General features: G+C 40.0%; 2 protein-coding genes across 3 annotated transcripts in view; both read right to left on the bottom strand.

Moving 5' to 3' along the window:
- Positions 1–2,807: 2,807 nt before the first annotated feature.
- On the bottom strand, positions 2,808–8,216 carry si:cabz01083442.1 (retinal-specific phospholipid-transporting ATPase ABCA4). Its single transcript, XM_059034873.1, has 6 exons — positions 8,177–8,216; positions 7,274–7,408; positions 6,988–7,091; positions 6,468–6,560; positions 6,121–6,370; positions 2,808–3,883 (listed from the first exon to the last, which is right to left on the bottom strand). The coding sequence occupies exons 3-6, from the start codon at positions 7,071–7,073 to the stop codon at positions 3,758–3,760; spliced, it is 555 nt and encodes a 184-aa protein (XP_058890856.1). The 5' UTR covers positions 7,074–7,091; positions 7,274–7,408; positions 8,177–8,216; the 3' UTR covers positions 2,808–3,757.
- Positions 8,217–9,455: 1,239 nt separating this feature from the next.
- LOC117417235 (retinal-specific phospholipid-transporting ATPase ABCA4) overlaps positions 9,456–10,669 on the bottom strand; it is a 30,934-nt gene continuing 29,720 nt past the window's right edge. Inside the window, exons 39-41 of one of the 2 annotated variants that reach the window (XM_059034870.1) lie at positions 10,351–10,498; positions 9,701–9,830; positions 9,456–9,576 (exon numbers count right to left, since the gene is read on the bottom strand). In XM_059034870.1, coding sequence (XP_058890853.1) covers positions 9,738–9,830; positions 10,351–10,498 — 241 coding nt within the window. In that variant the 3' untranslated portion in view covers positions 9,456–9,576; positions 9,701–9,737. Of the gene's footprint in view, positions 9,577–9,700; positions 9,831–10,336; positions 10,499–10,669 lie in introns of those variants that run through there. The other variant, XM_059034871.1, reaches the window with a different exon arrangement.

Genomic DNA, 10,669 nt, shown 5'->3' with positions numbered 1-10,669 from the left:
TCACCCTCTTTTGCTTCTCACAACCAGGTAAGTAAGGTAGGTATAACTAACCTCTTCCAGTTGTGTGATTGACTCTTTTTAAAAAGAGCTCTTTCTTCAAGTTTTCAGTAGTTCCCTGGCAAATTATTGCAGGAAGTCGGCTTGCTACTTCCCCTGAGGCCTGAGCTAACTCTGCGCAACGGCGCTCCATTTTAAAAATATAAAAAAAATATATTACCAACAGCCTACATTGCCTGACGATTGTAGTCTGCTTTCACTAACCTTGCAGCTAGCTGCCTGTGTTTTTTTTTTTCTCTGCCTCGAGCAGCTTTAAAAAAAAAAGCTAAAAATAACATAGAATCAGAGAGACGCTATCCTCCAGCGAGTCCCAGCTCTGCTGCATCCGCTATGGAGTCGAGGACTCTGGGCTACCTCGGCGTGCACACTCACTGTGCTCAGCCTAGTCTGCCCTTAGAGGTTGCTGATTACTATTGAAATACTGCGTTCCAAAAAAAATTAAAAATAAACCCTTACTCTCCAGCTTGCTGTTGAGTGTCTGCGTGTGTTACTGCATTGCAGTTTAAAAAAACAACTGTGTGCTTCCTCCATTAGGCCTGGTATTACCTGGTCCTACTGTTGAGTAGACCCCACGCACATTTGAACCACTCACCCATAAAAGCGGTGCGTAGGTATAAGAAAAAGACGCCCCAGCAGGGGCCCTGAAGGCTTGCGGCCTCAGACCCACCCGTTCGCACAACACCAGCTGCAATACTGGCGCAACTGCACCTCAGACTCCTGGGTGCTCATCACCGTACACACCAGTTACGCACTGCAGTTCTGCACGGGACCCGATTCCTTTCGAGAGGTCACGGTCACATCCATGAACGACCCTCTCCAGGTCTTGGCTCTCAGACAAGAAGTAGAAACACTGCTTGTCAAACAATCTGTCTCGTATAACACACCTCTCAAAGAGAGGGGTTCTATTTGAGATACTTCTTGGTGCCAAAAAAGGACGGTGGCCTTCTCCCCATCCTAGACCTAAGGCAACTCAACAGGTTCTTGAGGGAGAGGAGGTTCCAGATGGTCACACATCGCCACACCCTCCAGTCTGTCAGGCCGGGCGACTGGTTTACCACAGTGGACCTGAAGGACGCGTATTTTCATGTTCTTATCCGTCTAGCGCACAGGAAATATCTCCACTTCGCCTTTCGGGAGAGCGTCTTTCAGTTTTCCATGCTGCCATTCAGCCTCTCCTTAGCCCCCTGCACATTTTCAAAGTGCATGGATGCCATCCTAGCTCCCTTGCGGCTGCAAGGAATCGGGGTGATGAATTACCTGGACGACTGGTTGAGAAGTGGCCCACATAGTGATTGTGACACAGCATTTGTAAAGGCTGGGTCCCTCAACGATGCAAAGAGGCAATTGATAACGATGCAAAGTATGGTCTACTTGGGTGTCCGGCTGGATTCTCTTATGTTGCGAGCCTACCTGTCGGACAACAGAGTAGCTGCCATTCGCAACTGTCTGGCCCTGTTTCCACAAGGGTCCACAGTACAACTGGTGTTGTGCCAAAAATTACGGGGTCTGATGGCCACGGCTTCAGCAGCCATCCAACTGGGGTTACTCCACATGCACATGCTCCAAGCATGGCTCAATGCCTTTCGGCTACACCCCAAGCGTGACAGACACCGTCGGCTGACCATGTCTCGCCTATGCTGGGAAGTCGCATCATTTGCATTCGTGGGTTCTATGCAAAATAGGGTGAGCTCTCCGTGCAGTAACTATTTATTACATCAGTGAGGCGGGACCGAGGACGTCACTCCACGGAGGGGCCTATCGGCAGCTTTGATATAAAATGCTCAGTGAATACCTGACCTGTGGCAGGCATATCCCAAAAGTATGGTTGTTGGTTGTCTTCTCTTTCAGGGAACCAGGGTTACATCCGTAACCTAACGTTATTGTGCTGCCAGAGATTCCCTTTCCAGTTTTGACTTAGTCTATCAACTTTTTCTTTCCTAACCTCTACTTCTAAAACAATGGATATGTCAATCAGGTGTGTGTGTGTCTTGTGTTCTGTAAAGAGAAAGACTTGCCATGGCTAGACTTTAAAAAGCAAGAACTGTAGCATGGTTACCAGGGTGAAAAACAAAATTTTTGTAAAACCTGATTTTGACCACGAAAAATGAAATTGATCTGTTACCACTGTTATAAGCAAGACTCCAAATTTGGCCCAGCATGCAAATGCTGTTTTTCCATCCATCCCTCCCAATATTCCTCCTGATGATTTACCCACAAAACGAGAAATTAATAATATGCACATTTTTTAAACACGGATACATTTCCTGGACATCCAATACAGAAATTAAAATAAAAGGCCTTGCTTATAATATACAAATGCAGTTATTTGGTGACTTAAATCCGTTTATTCAGATATTTTGTCTCTTTTAAAATGCAGCTGTAGTCTATTACATGTGAGAGTGATGAAACACAATTAAAATTAGCAATTCATAACATACTCATCAAGAATTAATTGAGGGTCCTAATGAAAGGTTTACTCCTCTATGTACTCCCCTTGGAGTAGGGCTAAAAACAGAGCATTATCTGCTCATAAGTGGTCAATGTTTATCATTACCACTCACAATCTTTGTAATGGAATGTGTGCCATAACAGCATTGCTAATCAAACCAAGAATATACTGAAGAGCCTCTTTATGTAGTTCTCTGTTTCAGGCGAATGTAGCCATACATTTCAGGTGCTATTAGTCTGATTTTTGTATCCAAAGTGTACATTTTGAATAAACTATTTAAATTATAATTATGAAAACAACGTGCTTTGGAATCTGTTTAATATATAGCGTTAATGTCAATGACAAACAAAATCAACAAACATTTCAACAAAAGTGCAAAGAATAATGTTGATGTGCACTACAAAACACACTACTTTTTAAAATTATAGCTTTATTTATTACTTTTTATGTACAGTGTGTGTTTTCTTCTAACTAAAATTAAAGAAATCTGTACATGCTTAATGATTTTGGTCACAAATTCATAGATAAGTTACTATTTGCTATAAAAAAAATCTTGTTAGTGAAGTCCAGCAAATATCTGCACATTTACATTACCTGTGTATGATTATTTGCAAAGTCCTACCTGTTAGCACTGTAATGTGAAAAATATTCTTAGCATTAAACACACATTTAAAGCAAAATAAAAAATAAAATAAAATAAAGGTGCTTTGCATAAAGTTAAAAGATGAAATGTTTTCTTTAGTTTTCCAGTGAAGTGACTAGTTCTTTCACTGTTCAGGTGCCATTCCTATTGTATACTATATGTATTTATATTATATACTGTAGTAGTATCGTTTGACCATTTTAATCAAACAAATCTGTAAAAAGCAATGAGAAATGAATTTGTTAAAATAAGTAAATACTGCACTGTATGAGTGTGCTGTTGCTAAAAACAGCACCCCCAATTTCAACAAACACTCGGTTATTGTATGTAGGTTATTAGCCATAATTTGTTTTTTCAGTTTTCTTTGATGAAGGCTGTTGAATCAAATACTTTATTTTAAGTACCATTAAATCACACAACGTATCAACTCAGGAATTGCGACTGAACATAAAAAAAAAAGGTTGTGTTTTTTTATGCAAGTGTTCTATGACAAGGGACGACACAGGATAAGCTGTATTGTAATTTTCTTAAATGTGATGTATAATGCCACTTGTTACCAAATCAGACAAACTGAATACTGTCCATTTGCATGTGCGATTGGCACATCCTCATGATGATTTTGCAGTGGTGTTGACTGGAGATACCTTCATGTCCCTCCTTGCCCCAGCAGCTCTGGGGTGCAAAGTAAGATACTCATCCTCACCTGTCTGCTGCTTGGCAAAGTTCACAAACACCTGAGAAAACAGAGAGGAGCCTGTGATGAGCAGAGCAATAATCAAGGCTGGTTGTAATTTAGCTCTTACAGTTGAAAAGTTCAACTGCTCAGGGATAAAGGGAGCAGTGGCTCCTACAGAAAGCATAGTGTTGCAAAGATAAGATTCCCAAGGCACACCCAAATGTATTACTTGTATTTGATAGTATGACAGGGATGGCTGAGGTGGTGACATCAGACCAGAAGCAGGAACTGATGCACACACAGGTAGGCTCGGGTGCAAACGTGCACTGCGGCGCTATGTTTATTTTCCAACAAATTTAAAATAAATATTTAAACACAAAAACACTGCTCACAGGGCAAAAAAGTTGTTTTCTCCTCTCTCGCTCCCGTTCCTCCCCTCAAACACCCACACGGAACAGGGAGAGCTGCAGGCTTTTTATATTAGTGACCCTCTAACAGTGCAGGGTTCTCTCCTGCTGCCCTGCTACAGACAGTCCACATGTTCACAAGATATAGGCCATTTTAGCTCTTATGAGCCTAGTCTCTCACATGGCCGCCTTAAAAGACAATTATCTCAATAACAATGTATTTTAGGAAGTCAGCTGCTCACAACAGCTGTAGGATACGGTTTGTACATTCCTATCTAACTTACTAAACATCCTGGCTGGCTGCTAGAGACATTTCAAATGAGGTAAGCCAAGGTTTTATAGTTCTTTTTCAAATGCATTTAGTAGTGTCCTGAATCTACTTTTATAATAATAATAATAATAATAATAATAATAATAATCATTATTATTATTATAATTATAATTTAGTCGTCACCAATGGTTTTTACCCCGGTTTTCTCCCCAATCTGGAATGCCCAATTATTACAGGGTTCTCCCCAGGAATTCTGTACAGCTGGGCGGCAGAACATTAGAGCCGGGAGCACTTTTAACGGAAAAATAAACTTACCTAAAATACCTAAAATATATAATACGACAAAGAATTTGAATAACGTGTTGTCTTTCGTTGACTATATCTGGTTGCTCTTATGTTTTAAATTCTTTTTCATTACTGTTTTTTATTATGGTAAATTACCGTGCTTATTTGACTGGGGAAAGATAACGTAGATTTATTGGAGTTCACACAAAAAAACAAAAAAAAACAACAACAAAAACCGGTAACCTTTGCATGAAATTGGACTGTAATAATCTAGTACCTCTGCACTTAAGCATTTGTAATTGTATATCAGCTGACAAGTATTCCGCTAATATCCCATCATGCCTTTCTTCTTAAAGGCGTACAGCATCTACACATGAACCCCCAATATTTCTTACAAGCACCTGGGTATATGCATATGTATAGCTGTTATGCACTATATATCACCTTACAGTACAATAATGCGACAAAAAATATAGTATTAGGCGGTGGATTGCGCCGATCACCGGCTTATTTTGAAAACCCTGCATTCATTGTCACTATTTTTGCTGTGAAAATAATCGTTTTTTTTTTTTTAGCAGTCTACCGTTTTAGCCTCTCGAAGTGCTTAACACAGAAAACCCGCCCCTTCAACTCTCTGATTGGTTAAATGTTGTGTCAAGATGTAACACAGCTGTCATGTGGTTCCAAGATTTTTTTTTTCAACCAGCAACACGCAACTGATCTAGTCTGCTAGAAGCACAATCAATCCTTATTGTTAAAGGCACAGTATCATCTGCAAGACGGACGGGTCGGGTTTTTTCAGCCGGGCGGCGACAGCCACTTCTATTTTCCCGGCGACTCGGGGAAACGGAGGCTGAAACACGCGTCCTCCAAAACGTGTTCCTGCCAATCTGTCATTTTTCGCACTGTGGATCCACAGCGAAGCCACCAGACCTATAGTGCCGGAGGACAACATAGATCTGAATGGCTCCACTGCAGATCTGCAGGTGACCTATCAGCCACAGGGGTCGCTGGTGCACGGTGAACCGTGGATTGCCCTGCTGACCTAATCCCCTCCCTACCCAGGTGGAGCGCGGCCAATTTTACGCCGCCCCCTGAACCCCCAGTCACAGTCGGCAATGACATAACCTGGATTCGAACCTGCGATCTCCAGGCTATAGGGCGCATCCTGCACTCCACGCGGATCATCTTTACTAGATGCGCCACTTGGGAGCCCCCTTACTTTTATTCAATATAACAGATACTCATGTCTATTTCAGTCTGTATTAAAAGATTTGATTACCTCATTCTTTCCAACCTTTCACAATCCATGCCCTAAATGTATCTGCGTACCTGGTCGAGAGTGGTCTGTGAGACAGAGTAATCCTCAATCTTGAGTTTCTCCTTGTTGGACACAATAAGCTGGAAGATCTTGGCCAGGGACGAGGAAGGGATCTGGTACTGTAATGTGTTGTAGTGTTTCTCTCTCTGAAGGCAGCCAGGAAAGTTTGCCTCTATAAAGCTTTCAGCTGAGTTCAGGTCTGGAGGAGTTCCAGGCTTAGCTGCCTTTATTTTCATGGTAACAACGTAACCGTCCCCAAATCTGAAATAAAAGCAAGACGATTGATTAAATTCAGTGTGATTTTTCTTAGACCTTTATACTGGTCTGCAATTTAAAATTATAATAAAATATGACCTACTTGTATTTGAGATGCTGGATAGTCCCTAGACACTTAAATGTTCCATTCACCATTATAGCCAGACGGGTGCAAAGGGCTTCACATTCCTCCATACTGTGAACAGAGACAAGATGGTAACCTGTTTCCATAAAGCATGTGAAGAAATGGGTAGGAAACAAGTCCAGTAATGTTTGTCTGCTTCATTATTATTCTTTTAAAATGACATTTTAATGCACATGCAGAGTCACTAGTGTGAAGAAATTGTCCAATGAGTGCATGAGTAATAACTTCTGGAAAAAAAATAATTAATCCGGTAATCAGAAGCCAGAATTTAAGGGCATAAGAAGAACACCAAGACCTTAACTTAGTGGTTACGAATGCCCATCAGAGTTCGAGGAAAAGTCCTTAAGTTACTGACAGTAAAAAAGAAAAAAAAAAAAAAGGAAAAAAGACATGCAACATATGACTATAGTGATAAGCCACCCTGCAGGGTAGAATATCTCTTCAAATTAATACATCTCTGAAGACTGGTCAGCCTTACCTGTGTGATGTAAGCACCACAGCTCTCCCATCTCGAATGACACTCATAATGGAATTCCACAAGAAGCGTCGGGAGTGTGGGTCCATTCCAGTTGTGGGCTCATCCTAATGTGCAGTTCCACGGGACACCAAGTATAATTTATAGTACAGTATCAAAGGTATGAACCCGTCCCTCATAGTAAGTTACTAATGAATACAGAAATACAATTAAAACACATTTCTTTATTCACACATACAGCACTTGAAAACACTAATATATGACATGGTTATACAATTGCCCCACCTACCAGGAGAACTAGGGGAGGACAACCTATCAGTGCAATAGCAGTGGAGAGTTTGCGTTTGTTTCCACCACTGTACGTCCCAGCACAGCGTTCAGCATAGTCAACGAGACCCAGCTTCTGGATGCCCCACTCTGCCACCTGAAATGCATTGGGGGATTGGATCAGGAGGTTCTTAACATTTATTAGGAATGTTCAAGTTCTTTACATTTCGCATATTGTGGACCGTCTGTAACATTTTGTATTATCAGCTTTACCCAGTTCTATTGAGATCAAATGCTGCATGTAAAAACAGACTAAAAGTCCTGTTCTTTATTTATAGTTGTGATTAAAGTGGACTATCTGACTTCCAGCAGTGAATTAGTGAAGGGTCTGTAGAAAGTAAAGTATAGTAGATGGAAAATGTAGGATGTCCACACCATGGGTTACAAGGCAACTGTAAGCAACCTATACAGGCTAAAAACACCTGCAGCTCAGCGATGACCCAAAGTGGCTCTGGGATTTTGTGATCTGTCAGGTTTTATTGCTCTGCATTAAATATTTTTTCTCAGTACTGTGCCTTAATGGCTCTATGGCTATTTTTGTCAGAATAATTTCATTTTTTAAGGCTCATTAATTAGGTCATCAATTATGAGACAACTAAAAAAAAAAATTCGCTCAGGGGAAAAAAGCTATTTTTCACTCATGACTAATGAGTTATCATTCTTTCCTCATTAGCGAAACATTGTCTGATGGAAATAGCCTGTCCCAATTAAAATACAGAATATAAACTATTTACAATATCGTAGTCTGAACAAATGAACAAAGTCAGAAAAAAAACTTTAAAGATAAATGGCAGCAAAATTAAATACAAGTTATTTTACACCTTAAATTCACAAAAAGAAAATGAATCCTTGTGACAGCCCTAACTTTGTGTTGTGTGGCCCACGAGTATGTGACTGTCCAACGACAGTGTCACAGCAGTAAAGAGAGTGACTCTCAGTGTATGCCGGGCTCACCCTGTTGATTTCATTCCCCGGGACCCCACGAAGACGAGCATACAGCTGGAGGTGTTCACGTCCTGTCAGCAGATCATCAATGGCATCAAACTGAGGGCAGTATCCCATATTCTGATGTATGTCAAGGATGTCGGTCAGGATGCTACACAACAACAAAAACAAGGAAATACCCACATTTAAACCAAAACAGACTTCTACAGTATTAAGAGGCTCCTAACTGTAAAAGAATCTGTGGATGCTTTTGGATGTTTGCATGGAAGCCAAGTAAAGGTAAGTTTAGAACCAAAGGTGGGAAACACTTATACATGCATGGAATAGCCTACCAGGTGAATTAGGGAGATCTACAACACTGGGAATATTTTAAAAAAAACCACTAAATTCAGTGCTTTTAAATTAGATCCCCCCAGTAGGGGGGTGTGGGCCGAATGGAAATGAATTAATACGGTTACTTGATTTTATTAATAAATTAATATCATCCATCATCCATAATTATAAAAACAATAAAAGGTAGAATGAGTAGTTATACTTTGAAGCATTAGAAGTCTTTCTCAATCTCATCTTCTATATGAATGAATACATTGAAATGATTTAACTTGTCTGGCTATGAAAATTGCATCTTAACTGTGAGCCTTGTTAAAGAGTTAGTAAAAAATAAACAAATAAAAGGAGGAGTGAGAATGGGGGCTAATGAAATCTGCCTTTCAGCTTCTGAAAGCTTTTGAAATCCTTTTGTTTACCTGTACCCAACTACAGAGGCCTCTCCAGAAGTAACATCAGTGTCTCCAGTAAGCATTTTGAAAGTGGTTGTCTTTCCAGCACCATTTACTCCCAGCAGGCCAAAGCACTGGACAAGAAAAAAAAAAAAACACTGTTGAAGCATACAAAACAAGTCAATGAAGTATTCTAAATCCCACATATCAAACTGTTCAAATGGGTGTTACAGCGACGTACCTCTCCTGGAGGGACCCCAACACAAATTCTATCTACAGCTGGTCTGCTTCTGCCTACATAGGTCTAGAAAGACAAAGTTTTTGGTGATTATATAAAAGCATTTTAAGTACAGTGCTTGGTTTTAGAATATTCTTCACTGTTTGAGTTTGTAAACTTGCATTTGGCCATATGAAATTAAACAGGAATGTGTGGCATGGAACAAAACATCTTTTCAATACTGCCTGGCTCATGCGTCTCACCTTTGACAAGTCTTTAATTTTCAGAATGTCATTCTTGCTTCCTCCTTTGTTCATTCTCTCCCTCTCTTCTGCAACATTCTGGTCTTCATCAATGATAGGAGAGGTATTTCCCTGAGATAGCCTAGAGGCAAAACAAATAGTTTCATCTTCATTTAATGTATTTTCTCCAAGTTTGATAATTTATTTAAAATAAATAAACTCAGGTGTTGCAGTATAACATAAAATTACAAATCTACCAAACATACCAATGAGTAAGAAAGAAGCGATGTTGGATCAAGATATTCAGGGCAAAATATACAATGCCTTCAACTGCCATGGCAAAAATATTCTTTCCAATAAAATTCCAGTTAAAAGGGTCAACGACATAGCCTTCACCTTTTGGTCAACAGCAAAGAAGAGAAGCACAATATTAGATGACTGTTTTTGTCAGTGTTATACGTCTACTGCAGGTGTACGATACATACCAGAAATGTAATCACTACATTTAGCTTGAGGTTTAGATGTTTTATAACCCTGCTAATATGAAGTCTGTAACTAGAATAGTTTCTGAGATACCCGTTGTGAAATGTGTGGCAGCAGCAGGTTAATGTACAATAGCATCTGTTTTTTCAGCTGCTATGTCCCAGTTAATTGAATATTATAAAAGGATTATGCCCATTATGGCTATTAAAAGAGGTTCTGTGTGTATTAAAAAAATAAATAAAAAAAATAAACACTATCCTAAAAGTTGGATCAACATTCCCTTCCCTATTATTCACAAGATTATTGTACACAACTGCTTCTAAAACTGGAAACCCACACTTACCAAACCTGGCATACACATCAGTCACCGCTTGGTTCAAAGCCTTACTGACATGAAAGCTATAAAGATGCATCCTTACTTTTCATTACCTACCCGGTCATTTTCAAAGAGTTCCAGAATTAAAGTGGCAGCACTGCTGTTGATGCCAATGAATAAGTTGATGCTGGACAGGGACACATAGGCAGTGCTGGGCACATTGAAGAGAAAGGAAGCAGGATACATCAACGGAGTGACAGACCATCTACAAAACAGTACAGCAGATCACACAAAGAACTGCAGTTAGTTCTTTGGAATTACCATAATGTGTTGTCATCTATGCCAGCTTTACTCATCCTCCATTTAAAATATTTTAAGGCAGTTTATTTAAGGACGCCAAACCTGGTTCAAGTACTCAAAACAGGCTTTAAAATGA

The sequence above is a fragment of the Acipenser ruthenus genome, chromosome 12 (assembly GCF_902713425.1).
Source record: "Acipenser ruthenus chromosome 12, fAciRut3.2 maternal haplotype, whole genome shotgun sequence".
NCBI lineage: Eukaryota > Metazoa > Chordata > Actinopteri > Acipenseriformes > Acipenseridae > Acipenser > Acipenser ruthenus.
The sequence above is the reverse complement of the archived record's forward strand: the minus strand, read 5'-3'. Positions and strand labels throughout refer to the sequence as shown.

Excerpts from the sequence above, each read along its gene's own strand:
- si:cabz01083442.1 (XM_059034873.1), bottom strand. The coding sequence starts at position 7,073 with ATGGACCCACACTCCCGACGCTTCTTGTGGAATTCCATTATGAGTGTC. Across the intron at positions 6,561-6,987 it reads GTGGTGCTTACATCACACAG|TATGGAGGAATGTGAAGCCC; the intron begins GTAAGGCTGACC and ends CTCTGTTCACAG. Across the intron at positions 6,371-6,467 it reads ATCCAGCATCTCAAATACAA|ATTTGGGGACGGTTACGTTG; the intron begins GTAGGTCATATT and ends CTTTTATTTCAG.